The sequence below is a fragment of the Lolium perenne genome, chromosome 2 (assembly GCF_019359855.2).
Source record: "Lolium perenne isolate Kyuss_39 chromosome 2, Kyuss_2.0, whole genome shotgun sequence".
Classification (NCBI taxonomy): Eukaryota; Viridiplantae; Streptophyta; class Magnoliopsida; order Poales; family Poaceae; genus Lolium; species Lolium perenne.
Genome location: NC_067245.2, coordinates 292,017,458 through 292,037,810, shown reverse-complemented (window position 1 = coordinate 292,037,810; position 20,353 = coordinate 292,017,458). Strand labels below are relative to the sequence as shown.

The 20,353-nt window shown below is 42.2% G+C and overlaps 2 protein-coding genes across 2 annotated transcripts; one reads left to right on the top strand and one right to left on the bottom strand.

The window, feature by feature from the left end:
• The first annotated feature begins 12,077 nt into the window (after window positions 1-12,077).
• On the top strand, window positions 12,078-17,693 carry LOC127336255 (probable potassium transporter 15). Its single transcript, XM_051363047.1, has 10 exons — window positions 12,078-12,551; window positions 13,388-13,616; window positions 13,714-13,968; window positions 14,091-14,141; window positions 14,235-14,495; window positions 14,784-14,836; window positions 15,035-15,149; window positions 15,329-15,583; window positions 15,694-16,216; window positions 16,742-17,693. The coding sequence occupies exons 1-10, from the start codon at window positions 12,252-12,254 to the stop codon at window positions 17,256-17,258; spliced, it is 2,559 nt and encodes an 852-aa protein (XP_051219007.1). The 5' UTR covers window positions 12,078-12,251; the 3' UTR covers window positions 17,259-17,693.
• Window positions 17,694-17,913: 220 nt separating this feature from the next.
• LOC127336256 (uncharacterized) lies at window positions 17,914-18,797 on the bottom strand. Its single transcript, XM_051363049.2, has 2 exons — window positions 18,512-18,797; window positions 17,914-18,422 (listed from the first exon to the last, which is right to left on the bottom strand). Exons 1-2 carry the CDS (start codon window positions 18,680-18,682, stop codon window positions 18,042-18,044), a joined length of 552 nt encoding a protein of 183 aa, XP_051219009.1. The 5' UTR covers window positions 18,683-18,797; the 3' UTR covers window positions 17,914-18,041.
• Window positions 18,798-20,353: the final 1,556 nt, after the last annotated feature.

Sequence of the window (20,353 nt, the reverse complement as noted above, 5' to 3'; positions counted from 1 at the left end):
AGCTTCTCTTGCATGATGTAACAATTGATTCATATTGGTGTAACTGTAGTGACGAACAATGCCTTTGATATCATACTTCAAACCATTCAGAAAACGCTGCATTGTCATCTCAAGAGACTCACGCACACGGCCACGCTGCATTAGCATCTCCATCTCCATGTAGTATTCATCGACAGTCTTCACACCTTGTCTCAATAGAGTCAGCTTATCATATATATTCCGCAAGTAATTTGTAGGCACAAAGCGAGAAGTCATCGCCTCCTTCATGGCACGCCATGTACGTATAGGTTGCTCACCATCCTCATCTCGGTTACGAACAAAAGCATCCCACCAACGCAATGCATAGCCATCAAATTCAGAAGAAGCAAGCTTGATCTTTCTATCTTCAGTATAATGTGGATGTAAGCTCCACAACTTCTCAATCTTGAGCTCCCAAGTGAGGTATTCTTCAACATCAGCTCCTCCTTCAAACTTGGGTATAGAAAACTTGGGCTTACCCAATCCATCTTCCTCATCTTGTCCACGACCATTGCGGCCAAGTGGAGCCCAACCGCGAGGACGATAACCACGTGGCGCACCACGAGCATTGTGTGCGTCATCTTGCAAGTCAAGGTCGTCATCATCGTCTTGTTGTTGTTGCGCGGTCAAATTCTCAACAGCCAAGCGCAAATCAGCAAGACTACACTGTACATCTGTCATTTGATCTTGCATTGTAGTGACAGTCACATGTGTAGCATCCAGTTTTGGGAGATCTCTTGGACCGTCCCCTTAAGCTCATCATCCTGAGCGCGGAATTCACGTCGCATCTCATTACGAAGAGCCTCACACTCCCTCCATGTGATAATATCTGCAGCACTCTTGTTTTCCTGGTTCACAAGTTTATGATCACTAGCAGACATCGTTAGTAGATTAGTGCACTAAATCAAAAATATTTGGTGGTACTCTCACAACTCACTCAAAAACTGATAAGAAAAGGAGATCTTACCGTTCCAAAGTAAATTAGTGTTGCTTACCACTTGTAGTAACAACTAGTGCACGGATGTAGCGAAGCGAATATCAAGGGTATAAGATCAAATCACACAGCAAAGCAGGATATATGTGGGGCTGTAGGTAGGCTACCTATTTGCACCAATAACAAGCTCTAGCGCTGACCGTAGATAACCAATGATACTCACACAAGGCGATATAAAGGGGCAATGCAACTATATGTGGGAAAGGTTGCAAAGCACACGAGAGACGCTAGCAAAGCTCAAAGAGACATGCACAAGATTGCTCAACTACGGGTGCAGTAAAGTAAACTTAGGCCTTCACTTGATTCAACTAGCACTTCACTTCTTTTTGGATTTTTCTTTTTGTATAACACACGCAGCTATGTAGCTCTTTTTGCTTCTTTTCAATTTTCTGTTTTTTTTAACTCAACTCCTTGATAACACGGCCAACAAAATATGCAAAGCACCAAACCCTAATGAGCAGCCTGACGAGCGGTAAAACTAGTCTCTTCTGGGGAAGTTCCTAGTCACGTATATCGATAGGCTGTGGCTATGGTTGGGAAAAGCACACTGGACGCTATGTGGACTCGGAGTAACAAAAACTAAAACTAGATGAAAGTAGAGACTCAAACCCTAACAACTAGATGAGAGACAAAGATACGCAAAAACAACTACGAAAAGCAACTAAAACTTGAAATTAGTGCAATCTAAAGCTATGGCAAACCCTAACCCTAATATTTTTGGCTTTTTCTGGATAGGAAAACACTCACAACTCAACTATGGGGTGGATTGTGGATGGCTTACCGAGGAAAACTGGAAATCTGATACCAAGATGATAAGGGGTGGCCCGATCTTCTCAGTAAGCAACGGTGGTGATGATGATCACGGGATGATAGCAGCGGAGGAACACGACGATGTAGTGGATGATAACTTGTATGACGCAACGAGATCTCTCGATTGGTCCCTGTCACCAATGCAACAACTCTCAACCCTGCAAGATATTCGCAACTCCACACACTTGCGCACGTAGCCGCCGACCACGAAGTGGTAAGTTGCAATCGTCTAATTCCCAATGGAACAGCAGATCACACAAGACTTTATCAGGATCTACACAATATCAAGCAATATGGTGTAGGGAATTCAATAGTTTTGCAGACCAAACAACTAAGAACTAGGGTTTATCTTAAACGTGGTCTAAAGCAGCTAGGGGGGCGTCCTGGGCACTTATATAGGCGTCCGGGACAAGTTCTGGTCGAAAAGATACAAAGAAAACTGACCCAGAATAGATCTGGTCGAGACAGACTCGGACGCGTCCGGTCTGGAATCCGGTCAACCGGGCTGTGGACCGGGTGGTCCGGTCGTGGGTCCGGTCGACCGGGCGGAAACCGGAAAACTGCGAGGTTTCCGGTTTTCATCCGGTACGAGCGTCAAAATCCGGTTGGCGCCCGGTCAACCGGGTCAGGGACCGGGCTGCCCGGCCTGGGGGCCGGTCTGACCGGGTGCAGGACCGGCCTGGACTTTCTGCTTCTCCTCTCGCGCCTTCCTCCCGCTCCTCCCTCGCGCGTCCATGAGATATCTTCATGTCCAGCTCCATGTCCAGCTTCACGTCCATCTTGACGTCCGTCTTCATGTCCAGCTGCTCCTCTCCTCCTCGTGCGATGCTTGTCTCCTCTTGATACCTGATGATACATAAATCATAGGACTTAGGCAGTATAAAGTTCTCATCAATCAAAGTATCGTTTAGAAACAAATTCACCTGTTGTTCAAGTAGCTTCGCACGAGCTCTTGTCATCGGTCCAATCCTTACTTCATCGGACTTGAGCTTCACAGCAGGTTCATCTTCAGCTTGTAATGACGGAGGTAGTAGTGAGGTAGGGATGTCCCTTATCAATACCAATAGTGCCTGCACCTTGTCAATACCAATAGTGCCTGCACCTTGTCCTAATTAGCTTGGATTTACATGGATTATCATATCATAGCATATGTTTTAACCAAGTGTCACAATGGGGTACCTCTATGCCGCCTGTACAAAGGTCTAAGGAGAAAGCTCGCATTGGATTTCTCGCTTTTGATTATTCTCGACTTAGACATCCATACCGGGACAACATAGACAACAGATAATGGACTCCTCTTTAATGCATAAGCATTCAACAACAGATAATATTCTCATAAGAGATTGAGGTTTGTCCAAACTGAAACTTCCACCATTGATCATGGCTTTATAGCGGCCCAATGTTCTTCTCTAACAATATGTATACTCAAACCATTTGATCATGATAAATCACCCTTACTTCAGACAAGACGAACATGCATAGCAACTCACATGATATTCAACAAAGAAATAGTTGATGGCGTCCCCAGGAACATGGTTATAGCTCAACAGGCAACTTATAAGAGATAAGATGCATAAGTACATATTCAATACCACAATAGTTTTTAGGATATTTGTCCCATGAGCTATATATTGCAAAGATAAAGAATAGAAATTTTAAAGGTAGCACTCAAGCAATTTACTTTGGAATGGCGGAGAAATACCATGTAGTAGGTAGGTATGGTGGACACAAGTGGCATAGTGTTTGGCTCAAGGATTTTGGATGCATGAGAAGTATTCCCTCTCGATACAAGGTTTAGGCTAGCAAGGTTGTTTAAAGCAAACACAAGTATGAACCGGTACAGCAAAACTCACATAAAAGACATATTGAAAGCATTATAAGACTCTATACCGTCTTCCTTGTTGTTCGACCCTTACTAGAAAATATCTAGACCTTAGAGAGACCAATTATGCAAACCAAATTTTAGCAAGCTCTATGTATTTCTTCACTAATAGGTGCAAAGTACATGATGCAAGAGCTTAAACATGAGCACAACAATTTCCAAGTATCACATTATTCAAGATATTATACCAATTACCACATGTAGCATTTCCCGTTTCCAACAATATAACAATTTAACGAAGCAGTTCAACCTTCGCCATGAATATTATGAGTAAAGCCTAAGGACATATTTGTCCATATGCAACAGCGGAGCGTGTCTCTCTCCCACACAATGAATGCTAGGATCCAACTTTATTCAAACAAAACAAAAAACAAGAACATAAAGACGCTCCAAGTAAATCACATAAGATGTGATGGAATAAAAATATAGTTTCACTAGAGGAACCTGATAATGTTGTCGATGAAGAAGGGGATGCCTTGGGCATCCCCAAGCTTAGACGCTTGAGTCTTCTTGAAATATGCAGGGATGAACCACCGGGGCATCCCCAAGCTTAGAGCTTTCACTCTCCTTGATCATGTTGTATCATCCTCCTCTCTTGATCCTTGAAAACTTCCTCCACACCAAACTCGAAACAAACTCATTAGAGGGTTAGTGCATAATCAAAAATTCACATGTTCAGAGGTGACATAATCATTCTTAACACTTCTGGACATTGCACAAAGCTACTGAAAGTTAATGGAACAAAGAAATCCATCAAGCATAGCAAAACAGGCAATGTGAAATAAAAGGCAGAATCTGTCAAAACAGAACAGTACGTAAAGACAAATTTTTTAGAGGCACCAGACTTGCTCAGATGAGAAAACTCAAAACTAATGAAAGTTGCGTACATATCTGAGGATCACGCACGTAAATTGGCATATTTTTCTGAGTTACCTACAGACGTAGGGACTCAATTTCGTGACAGCAAGAAAACTGTTTCTGCGCAGTAGTCCAAATCTAGTATCAACCTTCTATTAGAGACTTCACTTGGCACAACAATGCAATAAAACTAAGATAAGGAGAGGTTTCTACAGTAGTAACAACTTCCAGAACTCAAATATAAAATAAAAGTGCTGTAGTAAAATAATGGGTTGTCTCCCATAAGCGATTTTCTTTAACGCCTTTCAGCTAGGCGCAGAAAGTGTGTATCAAGTATTATCAAGAGATGAAGCATCAACATCATAATTTGTTCTAATAATAGAATCAAAAGGTAACTTCATTCTCTTTCTAGGGAAGTGTTCCATACCTTTCTTGAGAGGAAATTGATATTTAATATTACCTTCCTTCATATCAATGGTAGCACCAACAGTTCGAAGAAAAGGTCTTCCCAATATAATGGGACAAGATGCATTGCATTCAATATCCAAGACAACAAAATCAACGGGGACAAGGTTATTGTTAACAGTAATGCGAACATTATCAACTTTCCCCAAAGGTTTCTTTGTAGAGTTATCAGCAAGATTAACATCCAAATAACAATTTTTCAATGGTGGCAAGTCAAGCATATTATAGATTTTCTTAGGCATAACAGAAATACTTGCACCAAGATCACATAAAGCATTACAATCAAAATCATTGACCTTCATCTTAATGATGGGCTCCCAACCATCTTCTAACTTCCTAGAAATAGAAGTTTCAAGTTTTAGTTTCTCTTCTCTAGCTTTTATGAGAGCATTTGTAATATGTTTTGTAAAGGCCAAGTTTATAGCACTAGCGTTGGGAATTTTAGCAAGTTTTTGTAAGAACTTTATAACTTCAGAGATGTGGCAATCATCAAAATCTAAACCATTATGATCTACAGCAATGGGATCATTGTCCCCAATGTTGGAAAAAATTTCAGCAGTTTTATCACGTGCGATTTAGCAGCTTTAGCGCTTTCAGTGCTTTGCTCGCTTTGCATTAGGAGTAGAAACATTGCCAACACCAATTATTTTACCATTGATAGTAGGAGGTGCAGCAACATGTGGAGCATTAGCATTACTAGTGGTGGTAATAGTCCAAACTTTAGCTACATTATTCTCTTTAGCTAGTTTTTCGTTTTCTTCTCTTTCCCACCTAGCATGCAATTCAGCCATTAATCTTATATTCTCATTAATTCTAACTTGGATGGCATTTGCTGTAGTAACAATTTTATTTTCATTATCCTTATTAGGAATAACTTTCAATTTCAAAAGATCAACATCAGCAGCAAGACTATCAACTTTAGAAGCAAGTATATCAATTTTCCCAAGCTTTTCTTCAACAGATTTGTTAAAAGCAGTTTGTGTACTAATAAATTCTTTAAGCATGGCTTCAAGTCCAGGGGGTGTATTACTATTATTATTGTAAGAATTCCCATAAGAATTACCATAACCGTTATCATTATTATAAGGATATGGCCTATAGTTGTTACTAGAATTGTTCCGATAAGCATTGTTGTTGAAATTATTATTTTTAATGTAGTTCATATCAACATGTTCTTCTTGGGCAACCAATGAAGCTAACGGAACATTATTAGGATCAACATTAGTCCTACCACTCACAAGCATAGACATAATAGCATCAATCTTATCCCTCAAGGAAGAGGTTTCTTCGACAGAATTTACCTTCTTACCTTACGGAGCTCTTTCCGTGTGCCATTCAGAGTAATTTATCATCATATTATCAAGAAGCTTTGTTGCCGCCCCCAAAGTGATGGACATAAAGGTACCTCCAGCAGCTGAATCCAATAGGTTCCATGAAGAAAAATTCAGTCCTGCATAAAAGGTTTGGATGATCATCCAAGTAATCAGTCCATGGGTTGGGCAATTTTTAACAAAAGATTTCATTCTTTCCCATGCTTGTGCAACATGCTCAGTATCTAATTGCTTAAAATTCATTATGCTACTTCTCAAAGATATAATTTTAGCAGGAGGCTAATATCTACCAATGAAAGCATCCTTACATTTAGTCCATGAATCAATACTATTCTTTGGCAAAGATAGCAACCAATTTTTAGCTCTTCCTCTTAATGAGAAAGGAAACAATTTTAATTTTATAATATCACCATCTACATCCTTATACTTTTGCATTTCACATAGTTCAACAAAATTATTTAGATGGGCAACAACATCATCAGAACTAACACCAGAAAATTGCTCTCTCATAACAAGATTTAGTAAAGCAGGTTTAATTTCAAAGAATTCTGCTGTAGTAGCAGGTGGAGCAATGGGTGTGCATAAGAAATCATTATTATTTGTGTTTGTGAAGTCACACAACTTAGTATTTTCAGGAGTATTCATTTTAGCAATAGTAAATAAAGTAAACTAGATAAAGTAAATGCAAGTAACTAATTTTTTTGTGTTTTTAATATGGCAAACAAGATAGTAAATAAAGTAAAACTAGCAACTAAATTTTTTGTATTTTGTTTTAGTGCAGCAAACAAAGTAGTAAATAAAAGTAAAGTAAGACAAAAACAAAGTAAAGAGATTGGAGGTGGAGACTCCCCTTGCAGCGTGTCTTGATCTCCCCGGCAACGGCGCCAGAAAAAATGCTTGATGGCGTGTAGACACACGTCCGTTGGGAACCCCAAGAGGAAGGTGTAATGCGTACAGCAGGAAGTTTTCCCTCAGTAAGAAACCAAGGTTATCGAACCAGTAGGAGCCAAAAAGCACGTTGAAGGTTGTTGGTGGCGGAGTGTAGTGCGGCGCAACACCAGGGATTTCGGCGCCAATGTGGAACCTGCATAACACAACCAAATTACTTTGCCCCAACGTGACAGTGAGGTTGTCAATCTCACCGGCTTGCTGTAACAAATGATTAGATGTATAGTGTGGAAGATGATATTTGCAGAAAACAGTAGAACAAGTATTGCAGTAGATTGTATTCGATGTAAAAGAATGGACCGGGGTCCACAGTTCACTAGTGGTGTCTCTCCCATAAGAATAAGCATGTTGGGTGAACAAATTACAGTTGGGCAATTGACAAATAAAGAGAGCATAACAATGCACATACATGTTATGATGAGTAGTGTGAGATTTAATTGGGCATTACGACAAAGTACATAGACCGCTATCCAGCATGCATCTATGCCTAAAAAGTCCACCTTCAGGTTATCATCCGAACCCCCTCCAGTATTAAGTTGCAAACAACAGACAATTGCATTAAGTATGGTGCGTAATGTAATCAACAAATACATCCTTAGATATAGCATTGATGTTTTATCCCTAGTGGCAACAGCACATCCACAACCTTAGAGGTTGCTGTCACTCCCCCAGATTTAATGGAGGCATGAACCCACTATCGAGCATAATTACCCCTCTTGGAGTTACAAGTAATGACTTGGCCAGAGCCTCTACTAACAACGGAGAGCATGCAAGATCATAAACAACACATAGATAGATTGATAATCAACATAGCATAGTATTCCATATTCATCAGATCCCAACAAACGCAACATGTAGCATTACAGATAGATGATCTTGATCATGTTAGGCAGCTCACAAGATCCAACAATGATAGCACAATTAGGAGAAGATGACCATCTAGCTACTGCTATGGACCCATAGTCCAGGGGTGAACTACTCACACATCAATCCGGAGGCGACCATGGCGGTGTAGAGTCCTCCGGGAGATGATTCCCCTCTCCGGCAGGGTGCCGGAGGCGATCTCCTGAATCCCCCGAGATGGGATTGGCGGCGCCTCTGGAAGGTTTTCCGTATCGTGGCTCTCGGTACTGGAACTATCATCGACGAAGGCTTAAGTAGGCGGAAGGGCGGAGTCGGAGGAGTCACGGGGGCCCCACACGCTAGGGCCGCGCGGGCCCCCCTTGGGCCGCGCCGCCCTAGTGTGGCGGCGCCCCGTGGCTCCACTTCGTCTCTCCCTAGGTCTTCTGGAAGCTTCGTGGAAAAATAGGACCCTGGGCGTTGATTTCGTCCAATTCCGAGAATATTTCCTTACTAGGATTTCTGAAACCCAAAACAGCAGAAAACAGCAACTGGCTCTTCGGCATCTCGTTAATAGGTTAGTGCCGGAAAATGCATAATAATGACATATAATGTGTATAAAACATGTGAGTATCATCATAAAAGTAGCATGGAACATAAGAAATTATAGATACGTTTGAGACGTATCACTCACAAGACATCATATGGAACATGATCAGAGGTGATATGATGATGGATAATAATCTGAACATAAACCTTAATTCAACGGTTTCACCCAATAGCATCAATAACAAGGAGTAATCAATACCGGGAGAGTTTTCCCTATGAAATAATCAAGATTTAACCCTAGATGTTACAGTGGAGACGAGGTGCAGCGGTGGAGATGAAGGTGACGGTGGTGGAGATGATGGTGATGATGCTCCCAATGAAGTCCAGCTCGACGACGGTGACGATGGCGACGATTTCTCCCTCCGGGAGGAAATTTCCTCGGCGGATTTCAGCCTGCCGGAGAGCTCTTTTCTCTCTGGTGTTTTCCGCCCCGCAGAGGCGGCTGTGTCTAATCGCGATGCCTCCCAGCACCTTAGGTTTTCGGGTAGATGAAGTACGCGAAGGAGAGACGGTCGAGGGTGGAGCCCGCGCCGGCCTATGGGGGGGCCATGGCGGCCCTCCTCGGCCTCCCCTTTTGGCTAGCTCCGTCTTCTGCGAAAATAAGATCTTCGGTATATTTTCCGTCAATTGTTGATCTTCAGAAATACTGTATCCTGACGGTGCTTTTTCCAGCAGAATCCTGACTCCGGTGAGTGATTCTCCAATAATCATGAAACATGCAAAATAGGTGAAATAACATAAGTATCATCTCTAAATATGAAATATATCAATGAATAGCAGTAAATTATGATACAAAATAGTGATGCAAAATGGACGTATCACACATTCTTCATGCTTCATGTGTTGACAAATCTTGAATCTATTTTTCACTCTTTGTATTGGTCAACCTTGTATCTTCTCATGCTCTATCAAACTATCTTGAGGTGTATAAAGAACTCTTCATTTTTTGCATGCTCTAAATCTTAGTCAACCATGGCTCAACTCATGAGCCTATCATGACACCGACTTAGAGCCATATCTTGAGTTCTTCACTTGTAATCAAGCATTCAAGATCTTGATCATTCATTGCTTAACACATAAGCTATACCATGACTAATATTGAGTTCCACATAAGAACTCCATCTTCATTTCTTCTTCTTGATCATATCACATATATGTCTTCAAATCGATGATCTCGATGCCAATACTTAAGGTATATCTTTTATCATCATGGCATCCATACTTGAATCCAACACATGGACTATAAGTAGTACCTATGGAATATTTCTTCATATAAACTCAATGAAAATATTAGTCCATAGGGGTTGTCATTAATTACCAAAACCACACATGGGGGCAATGTACCCTTACATTATCCGTCTTCCCCACCTTCTTTATCACATCGACGGGGACCAGGTTGGGCTTTGTTTTCTTCTTTGGACATGAATGCATAGAAAGACGAAGGAGAAGCGGTGTTCAAGTTCTGAGTGGAGTTGGCATTCTGATAAGTGATAAATGATGACGAAGATAGCCGGCCGACCATAGGGGTGGATATGGAGCCAGCTCGACTCAACTCACAAATAGTCGTTAGTTAACGAGCTTGCTTGACTCGACTCATTAACATAACGAGCTCTTGGATCGACTAGAAATTATTGTTGCAGTCTACACATGATTTTGTTATTGTAAGTCCGATGTTTTGTTTCTTTCTTAGATTTGACGGGGAGTGGGAAATGGAGTTAACAAGTTATTGTACTGAAGATATATACGAGAGTTTTTGGCAATCATATATGTGACTTCTCTACTGTTGATATTGAAAATGCACCCCTTCTCGGTGATACTTATCTCTATTCAATTTTTGTTGATCAATTTTTTAGGCTCAATGGCTGAACGCTACATCGAAGCGTGCATGTTTAACGTTAACAAAGAGCTACATGTATTGTTGACGGGATGCACATAAATATGTTTGAGTGCATAAACCAAGTTCCGATTATTTTTGCGCCCCATCCATTTTCATCACATCATTTTAGATGATTGGAGTTGAGATGACACAGTTTTGCAAAAGGCAGTACTAAAATTCAGTTTAATTGAACGAGGCATGTTTCTTTTATAGGATATGTACAAGTAAATCTCCCGGGGCATGGTATTTTTACATTAATAGTTCTTCAAGTGTGTTTTATTTATGATCTCTCCACTTATTCTTCAAGGGATAATTAAATATGGGAACTATTGTTTTTAACGCGGATTTGTGGCTCTCGGGTGCAACGCACCCCCATAGACCAAAAAAAAAATATAGTAATTTGAAAAAGTCATTTTTTTTTGAATCTTCCTGGAAATCAAAGATGATCAAGTTTATACTCGTAAAAAAATGTTTGGACACGAAATGATTCCCATGAACTCCAGGGCAAAAAAGACAAAATTATGACGAATATAAAGTGAATAGTACCTGGTCATAGGGTGTTTCAAATTTGTTTTTTTACCCAGGATGCAATAAAAGTAATTTCCTAGGAAAATATTTTGTTTCTAGTACAATACCTGATCATCTTTGCTTTCCAAAAAAACTAAAAAAATTTAAACTTTTTTTAATATTTTTTTTATTTTTCTAAGTATGGGGGTGCGTTGCACCCGAGAGCTCCTTTGTATTTCCCCTATTGTTTGTGGTTTTACGGAGGCTTAGATGGTCTCTTAATGTTATCACACCTCAATTGCATCGAGAAAATTTAAATTGTTTGTTTGGTTTTCTACAGCAACGTGCGGGGTATCATCTAGTGTCAAACCGACGTCATTACTAGGTCAAGTTCTAAAACTTATCTAAAAACTATAAAACCAGCGTAGTTTTAAAAATAAAAAAAACTTATTTTCTTATTTTTCCAATTTTTGAAAAATATAGCAAACCACTCCGTTACTTGATGTAACTTTTTTTAAGAAGATCCAACGGAGGTCACGTCTTCGTACTACCTATTATATTTTTAAACCAATTAATTTCTCCTCGAAAGGGAGAGGGACTACATAAAATTGTTGATTCCTTGGTCTCAATTCTGTCGGCTGGTTCCCTGAGGAATGCAAATTTCATAAATCCATATATCTCAAATAAGATCATAGACACAGTACACTTTCTAAAAGAATTCATTAATCATCATCGTCGAAATGGGATTGGATCTGCTCATGTGGTCCGCACGTGCCGCCATCCATATATCTCAAATAAGATCATAGACACAGTACACTTTCTAAAAGAATTCATTAATCATCATCGTCGAAATGGGATTGGATCTGCTCATGTGGTCCGCACGTGCCGCCACCTCAGCAGCGACCCGTCTCCCCCCTCCGCGCGAACCAAACCGCTGGCTGGCTCGCCGCCCCGCTCCACTCCACCACCGCCCCATTCGCCTCCGGTTTTCTCGCTCCCCCCTCCGCTCCCAGACCCAGACATCCCACCTCCCGACACGCAACAACGGGAGCCCAATTCTTTCGTTTCTCCTCCCGGAAAACTTCCTGTCCTGTCCTGTCGATCCGATCGGGAATGGCCGCGGAGTCGTCGGCGGCCGGCAGCATGCGCAAGGCGCCCTCCATGGAGTGGCGCTGGGTGTCCGCCGGGGAGGAGGAGGAGGAGGGCGAGGAGGAGGCCCGGCCGGGAGGGCCCGCGCCCGTCGGCAGGGGCGGGAGCTTCGAGTCCGAGGACGAAAACGACGACGGCGACGACGACGACGACGAGCAGCAGGAGGAGGCCAGGCAGAAGCTCATCCGAACCGGGCCCTCCGTCGACTGGTTCGACGTCGAGGGCAACGAGGTCTCCGTCGCGCAGCCGCTCGAGGACTACGAGGTCTCCCTCTGCTTCTGCCCTCTTGTTCCCTTCCTCACATATAGTATGCTCGTAGCGATGTTTCGCGTTTCACGCCATGTGCACGACGGATGTTGCTTGCGTCTGACCTTCTGTGGTGGTAGCTTTGCTGTGCGCGTGCAATGGCAGGGGATGTGACGATCGCCGGGTGCTGATTTGGTTACTCTCGGCTCGGTGTGTACCATTGGATTGGGAAATCAATAATTCGCTAATGATCAGTAATCAAATGGTGGTTCGGAATGGCTGTGCTGGGATAACCGGATAAATGTGTGGTCGACTAGAGTGTTTTGTGGAATTTTACATGCAAAATTAATAATCCCTTATGCAAATTTTCTGTGCTTCTTGATTGGACTCATAATCTGGATGTGTGACCAACGGTGACTGCGGAAAAGGATGTCTGTTATCTGTCGTCTTTTTTGTTGTGCATCAACTCTGGATCACTAGTTATTTTTAAAAAAATTGTATCACCTACACTTAATGTTGAATCGCCGTGAACCTTTACCCACTCCAACCAACATGCTTATAGAAGGCACGCCTTCTAAATACAGCTAAATCAGGAACTTGTATAATCTCATTGGAGACCCCAACCTGCTGTGAATTCAGGGCAAGTTTTTCTTTCATAAAAACTTAGGTTCTTTCGGCCTATATACAATATAGGCATCTCTTAAAGTAATATGCATGTAGATCCTAAAGGGACATTACATGCATGTATGTAGATCCTAATATGTCTCCACGTTAAATAAAGATTTTTTTTTTACTTTTCTCATGTTTCCTTCACTATCTCATATATGGCTTATCTGTTTCATTTACATGTGCAGGAGTTTGATCTTGGCAGGACAGTATTTCTTGCTCTTCAGACTCTTGCTGTGGTTTTTGGAGATATTGGCATTAGTCCGTTGTATACATTTGATGTCATGTTTAACAAGTACCCTATTCTTGGGGAGGAGGATGTTCTCGGAGCACTCTCACTAGTTCTATATACTCTGATTTTGATGCCATTGGTGAAGTATGTATTGGTTGTCCTTTGGGCCAATGACGATGGTGAAGGTATATCCCAGGTTGTTAATGAGTTAGTAAGGCTGAACCTTTTATACATGGGTTTGTTAGAGGCTTAACATCCTTCAGCTATTCAATGACTCTGCAGGTGGGATATTTGCCATGTATTCTTTAATTTGTAGAAATGCAAAAGTCAGTCTCATTCCAAGCCAAGTACAGGCTCAGGCTGAGAAGAGGATGTCAAGTTTCCGTCTCAAACTTCCCACAGCTGAGCTTGAGAGATCCATAAAAGTAAAGGAGAAACTTGAATCTTCACTATTGATGAAGAAGTTACTTTTAGGCCTAGTGCTGTTTGGGACTGCCATGTTTATATCCAATGGAGTTATCACACCAGCAATGTCAGGTTTATTTTTTCTTCATATGTGTACTATGCGCTCAATTTATAATATCATATTTTTCCTTTCTGTGTGATTGTAGTTTATTCGGAACTATATTGTTCGCTAACTTTTTTTTATCATTAAATAGTGTTGTCTGCTGTGAGTGGCTTGAAAGTTGGGATACCGAATGCCTCACAAGGTGAATTTACATTATCTAATGGCAGTGAAGTAAGTTACTTATTTGTAATTTATGCTAGTTCCCCTTTCTAATTTCGTCTAACATTGTTTGCAGATGTTGTGGTTATGATTTCTATTGCACTTCTTGTAATCTTATATAGTCTACAGAGGTATGCCACTAGCAAAATTGGGTTTGTGGTTGGCCCTTGTTTGCTGATATGGTTTTGCTGTCTTGGAGGAATCGGCATATGCAATCTCAGTAGATACGGCCCAGCAGCTTTCAAGGCATTTAATCCTCTATACGCTATTTATTATTTTGGGAAGAATCCCTTTCAGGCCTGGCTGTCCCTTGGTGGTTGTCTTTTGTGCGCAACAGGTAAACATCTTAGCTAGTTTACCTCCAATGAGTAAGGATAATTTGATTTTTCCACACAAACTTATCTTTTCAGCTTACAATCTCAGTTCTCTTTTGCTTTTCCTTGTGTAATTTGCTTGCATGCTTTAATTTCGAGACATTTCTATGATGAATTTGGATTCCTGCTGTGTTAGAATGCAGTGTGTTAGTTCAGAACTTTTGTCTTAAACTCTTGGTTAAAAAGGGAACTTTTTTGTTAACACATTCTATGAAACTCACTTATACTTATTCAATCCAACTGTCCTGCAGGATCTGAGGCTATCTTTGCAAATCTTTGCTACTTTCCTGTACGATTTGTTCAGGTATTATCACGAGTTTATGAAACTACTCCGTATTATTTTTATTTCCATTTCCTGTAGATGATGCTCTATCTGCTGTTAAAATTTCCTATAAACACCTTAGTATTTTTATGCTCAGTTTTATATAATATAAAAACAGATATGCTTAATGTATCCACTACTCTTGACTATATTTAAATCCACCTGGGTTCTCCTTTGCAGTCTATGTTTGTTCTTCTTGTTCTTCCTTGCCTTGTCTTGGCATATTTAGGACAAGCTGCTTTCCTCATTGCAAGCCAGAAGTCATCCGAACATATCTTCTTTTCATCTATTCCAAGTAAGTTGAAGGCTGCAAAACATCTAGCCAGTCTTCTCATGTTCTAATGAATGAACTCCATTAGTGATTCTTCCATATGCTGTGGTTACATACATCAATTTTTCCGTGTTTAATTGGCTGGTATCATGTATTACACCAGTGTATTTACTCTGACTAATTACGCTGTATTCTCTATGCAGGTGGAGCTTTCTGGCCTGTTTTCTTGCTTGCTAATTTAGCTGCACTGATTGCGAGTAGGACAATGACGATTGCTATATTTCAATGCCTAAAGCAGTCAATTTCACTTGGTTGCTTTCCTCGACTCAAAATTGTTCACACGTCTCGAAAATTCATGGCTAAGATATACATTCCTGTCGTAAATTGGCTTTTGTTGGCTTCCTGTTTGGGATTTATTGTGCTATTCAGAAGCACATATGATGTCGGCAATGCATACGGTAATAAAAATGAACCGGAGATATACTTTTATGCCAATTTGCTTGCCTCTCTGCTTATGCAATATGCTGTAACACTTCAATATGCTAACCAACTGTTCCATCTTGAACAGCCATAGCTGAACTTGGGGTGATGATAATGGCCACGCTTTATGTAACAATCATAATGCTTTTAATATGGGAAACCCATATTATTAAGGTGATATCATTTCTTACCACATTCCTCTTCTTGGAGCTGATTTTCCTCTCATCAGCTCTGAGTAGTGTCGGAGATGGAGGTTGGGCACTGTTGGTCTATGCATCTGGTCTTCTCATGATTATGTTTATCTGGAACTATGGAAGCAAGCTGAAGTATGACAGTGAAGTCAGACAGAAGCTTTCAAAGGATTTAATGAGAAAATTGGGCCCCAACCTTGGCACCATGAGAGCGCCTGGACTAGGCTTGGTGTATAGTGAGATAGTGAAAGGAGTTCCTGCAACTTTTGGTCATTTTCTGACCGCGCTCCCCGCCATCCATTCGATAATCGTATTCGTGTGCATAAGGAATGTGCCAGTGCCTGTGGTTCCCCAAAGTGAAAGGTTTCTCTTCCAACGTGTCTGCTCAAGGAGCTATCACATGTTCCGCTGTATTGCCAGGTATGTACATGGACTCATTAGATTAGGTTCATGATCCATCTGAGTTACAAGTACTACGGTATATAATCCACATTGTGTGTGTGCTTCCCCCACCACATAATAATAGGTTTTAGCACTAGCAAATCGAGGACATGGATGTAATTTTATCTATTATTCCCAACTTTACCCATTTCTACCGAAAACATCAGACACAGCCAGTTACTGGTCTTACTGACTTGAAATGGTTGGTTCCATAATAGGCTCACATTCTCATAGAACGCTAAAGAAATACAGTAGAATGTAACGAAATGAAACGCTAAATCAGAATACACCGAATCTGGTTGGTTACGGGCCTTGGTCTGGTAAAATCTTCAAACATGATTGCATTGATCCATGATTATTTACTACTACCCACTAATATCTGGTTTATAACATTATTACCAAGAGGCTTAAGTGCTTAACATTACTTTTTTTGCTTGGGGATAATTATTGGTCTTAGTAGTTTATTTACTTCTAATTTAACATGCAAATAGTACCATAACACAGATACGGTTACAAAGACAAGAAACAGGAGCACCATAACACATTTGAGCGCCTTCTGATAGAAGGTCTTGAGAAGTTCATACAACGGGAGGCTGTAGAGTTGTCCCTACAGAGTGAAGATGATATCGACTCTGATGATGAGCCAACAACGCCTACACGGATAATCACAGCAGCAAACGGTAGCCTCTACTCGCTTGATGTCCCTCTCATGGTGGACTTTGCGCCTACAAATGAAGCGATTCCTGAATCACCCAGCTGCTCAACGCCTCAAGATCCTGTACTGGGTTACACAGAGAACCTTGAGCTGGAGCTCGCATTCATCAAGCAGGCGAAGCAAACTGGAGCTGTCTATCTTATTGACAACCCCATCGTCAAAGCCAGGAAGGACTCCTGGTTCTTCAAGAAGTTGACCATAAACTACTTCTTCGCGTTCTTGAGGAACAATTGTCGCAGGGCGGTTGTGTCGATGAGCATTCCGCACTCAAATCTGCTGCAGGTGCGCTTGACCTCCTATGTGTGAATGCAGAAGCTACCATTTCAGCACTGGTTGTTTTGTTCATGGCGATCTACTTATCTACTAGAGATCACACTAACCATAAAAACAAACGACAATGGCGATTGGCAAAAGACGACACTTTGCTTCTGGTTTTATTCAGAAGGCGATAACTAGGACAGTAGGAACACGTCTCTCCTGTAATTTTGTGTACAGTGTCGAAGTGTAGACGACATTGTGGCAGCAGGCACATCACATGATGATGTATTAACCTGTATAGTATTTCCCTTGTGCAGCAGATTGTTGTGTACTTGTTTGATTGTGTGAGGCCAGTTTTGATATCTGCAAAAGGCAGAGTGTTAGCTGAAAAAGGATCATTAGGTCATATATGACATATGTACATGTACGCCGATCAGGCAGTGTTGCTATGACAACTTTTTGATGTGTTGGTTGGAATTTCTATAGTTTGCCTTTCGTCCTGTCTAAGGACGTGTAAATTTATGTTGCTGTTTTGAAATTAAGGATGAGTGCATGTTAGCAACAGTATTTGACGGTGCTTCCAGGAGCTTTTAGTTCTTCTCTGGACAGTGATGGCTTGCCATCTGCCTTCTCATCCACACATAAATATCTCTGTTGATTCAGACTTGCATCATGGTATGTCCAAACATCTGCAGTCAAAAGTTAACGCTAGCACTTCGTATTTCTTTTGAGACAGTAGACATTGGGACACACAGCTGAAAAGGTGCATTCGAAAGCATTATATTACAGAGCTCCTATGATCTGACAGAACTGTGAAATTTTAGCAAATTTTCAGCTCAGATCCTTAGCCGCGGCGGCGACCTTGTCCGTGATGCACTGCGCGGCGTCCTTGGTCGCGTCCCACGCTTCCTCTGACGTCTGCTTCGCCTTCCCGCCGAGGTCATGCGCCGTCTCGGCCACCTTGCTCGCGCCACCCTTGGCCGTTTCCGTCATGCTCTCGCCGGCGCTCTTGGCACCCTCCACCGCCCTGTCCTTAGCATCGCCCGCGCTGCCCGCGGCGCCCTCGGACATATTCTGCGCCTTCCCAGAGGCTTTCCCCGCTGTCTCCGCCGCGCTGTTCTTCGCGTCCGAGGCCTTGTCCGCCGCCTTCCCGGCCACCCCCTTGACGTTCTGGATGGCGTCGTCGGTGGCGTTCGCGGCGTTCTTGTACGCCTGCCGAACGTACGAATGAACCAATGGTCATATCTCAGAGAAGTTAGCGAACACACAAAGGTGAGTGTATACAAACTATATATACCTACCGGAGACGATCTGGGAGGGGTTTGCACGCGGAGGCGGCCTCCGTTGACGGCGTTTGGGCGAGCGGCGAGGAAGCACGGCCTGGGAGCAAGAGCCTTGCCGGCAGCTGTGCCGCCGGTGAGCACGGCGGCGCCCACGCCTCCTCCAATTGGCAGCACGGAAGAAGAAGCCATTGAGCTGGGTCTGGATGTTGGTGAAGGAAACTGGATCAGTTTGGCGCCGGTAACTGAATAAACTGTGTGAGCTTTGCAGTTGAGTAGACAATGGTGAGGACGAGAGAGGTGCCAGTGCTGGTTTTATAGGCCGAGTGTGCATGCACATCACAGCATGGACGGGGGAAGGGAAGAGGTGAAGTGAGACGTGTACCGTCCAGACGCGCTGCGGTGCACGACACCACGAATCACTGTAGTCGTCGCCGGTGCGTGCAAAACATTCGCCGGTTGTGTGGTGCGGCAGCCATACTCGTTAGATTTCGCCAGGAAAAGAAAGAAGAAAAAACAATCTTGGGTGCGCCCATAGCTGCCCGCCTCTCGTGCGAGCGCACGTACGTACATGACGTGTTCCGAACGGGCCGAAGAAAACAAAATACTCGTGTACACGTTTGAAGTTGAGGATATGTACATCTGAGCGCGAGACATTTGACAGATGGCATCAACAAGAAAAGTTGATCTTTCATGTGTTCAACTTGCGATTCTAATATTAAAGCCTAAAATTGTAACCGAGAATAAAATCGATAAAAATTCCTAAAACTGCAAATTGTATTAGCAAGCCCATTAATAATTTCCATGAATTCACAAATAAGCTAAGCGTGCCACCACTTGTATCCGACTCTATGTTTTCATTGAAGGGTCATGGTTCCTTTTTGTTTGTACTGAGCTCTGCCACTATAACAAGGGCCATCCTTCGTCGATGAGCACCTTCTTTGGTCTACGAACCATCAAGGTGATGATTCTGGCCGCGATCCACCCTTGGAGGTACCTATTGTTTCATGTTTCTACCCAGGGCCGGGCCGACAAAATCATGGGCCCTGTGCCAAACTCTAAAAAGGGGCCCTTTCTTCCGAAAAGATTGAACAAATGAACAAATAATGTGTAATTGATGCTTTCCAATGATGATTCGGGTATTGACTTGGAAACACCGCATGCACTATAACTACAATTTTTAAGTGCTTATGGCTAGTGCCGGACTTAGGAATAAAAAATTTGGGGCAAAAAATATTAGATCAAAAATTTGTAAGGCGCAAGCCTATGTCTACTCTTGAAAATGGTGCACAAAAATATCCCAAATTTCATGATCCAAAAAAAACTGGCAAGAGGATTCTTTTTTAATAAAGATAGACCACTAACACTTGAAACATTCGTTATCTGAGCAAGATTGTTTTTAGTATTAGGAGAAGTATAAAATATGTAGGTTGAGGTTTTTTCCTAGTTAGGCATAGATTGAGCTGAGCTGTTTTCACAAAACAATTATTATAAGTTGAGCTGGAGCAGTCTCCTGGTATGGGCCTCTTCACTCAAAGAGTTAAGCCCAGGGGCAAGCTGCGGTCATCATCTTCTCCCATACCCATTACCCTTGGACCTGGAGAGAAAGCTTCAAGCCACGCCGTCACTCGTCAATGATGTTACTCCCCGCGGCCGCTGGAGAATAGAAAAGGACATAACTAAACTGCCTGAACATGGGACATCTGGGGCGGCAACCGCTACTCGATCCTGATTCACCACTAGTTATCGACTACATGCTCCTAAATGCAAATCGAAAATTTGGGGCCACTCAAAATTTGGGGCCCTGTGCAACCGCACCAGCCGCACTCCCGTCCGCGCGGCCCTGTTTCTACCGCATACACA

Coding starts and splice junctions, on each gene's coding strand:
- LOC127336255 (XM_051363047.1), top strand. CDS start 12,252: ATGGCCGCGGAGTCGTCGGCGGCCGGCAGCATGCGCAAGGCGCCCTCC. Junction 14,142..14,234: donor GATACCGAATGCCTCACAAG/GTGAATTTACAT, acceptor CATTGTTTGCAG/ATGTTGTGGTTATGATTTCT. Junction 16,217..16,741: donor ATGTTCCGCTGTATTGCCAG/GTATGTACATGG, acceptor ACCATAACACAG/ATACGGTTACAAAGACAAGA.
- LOC127336256 (XM_051363049.2), bottom strand. CDS start 18,682: ATGGCTTCTTCTTCCGTGCTGCCAATTGGAGGAGGCGTGGGCGCCGCC. Junction 18,423..18,511: donor CCCCTCCCAGATCGTCTCCG/GTAGGTATATAT, acceptor TACGTTCGGCAG/GCGTACAAGAACGCCGCGAA.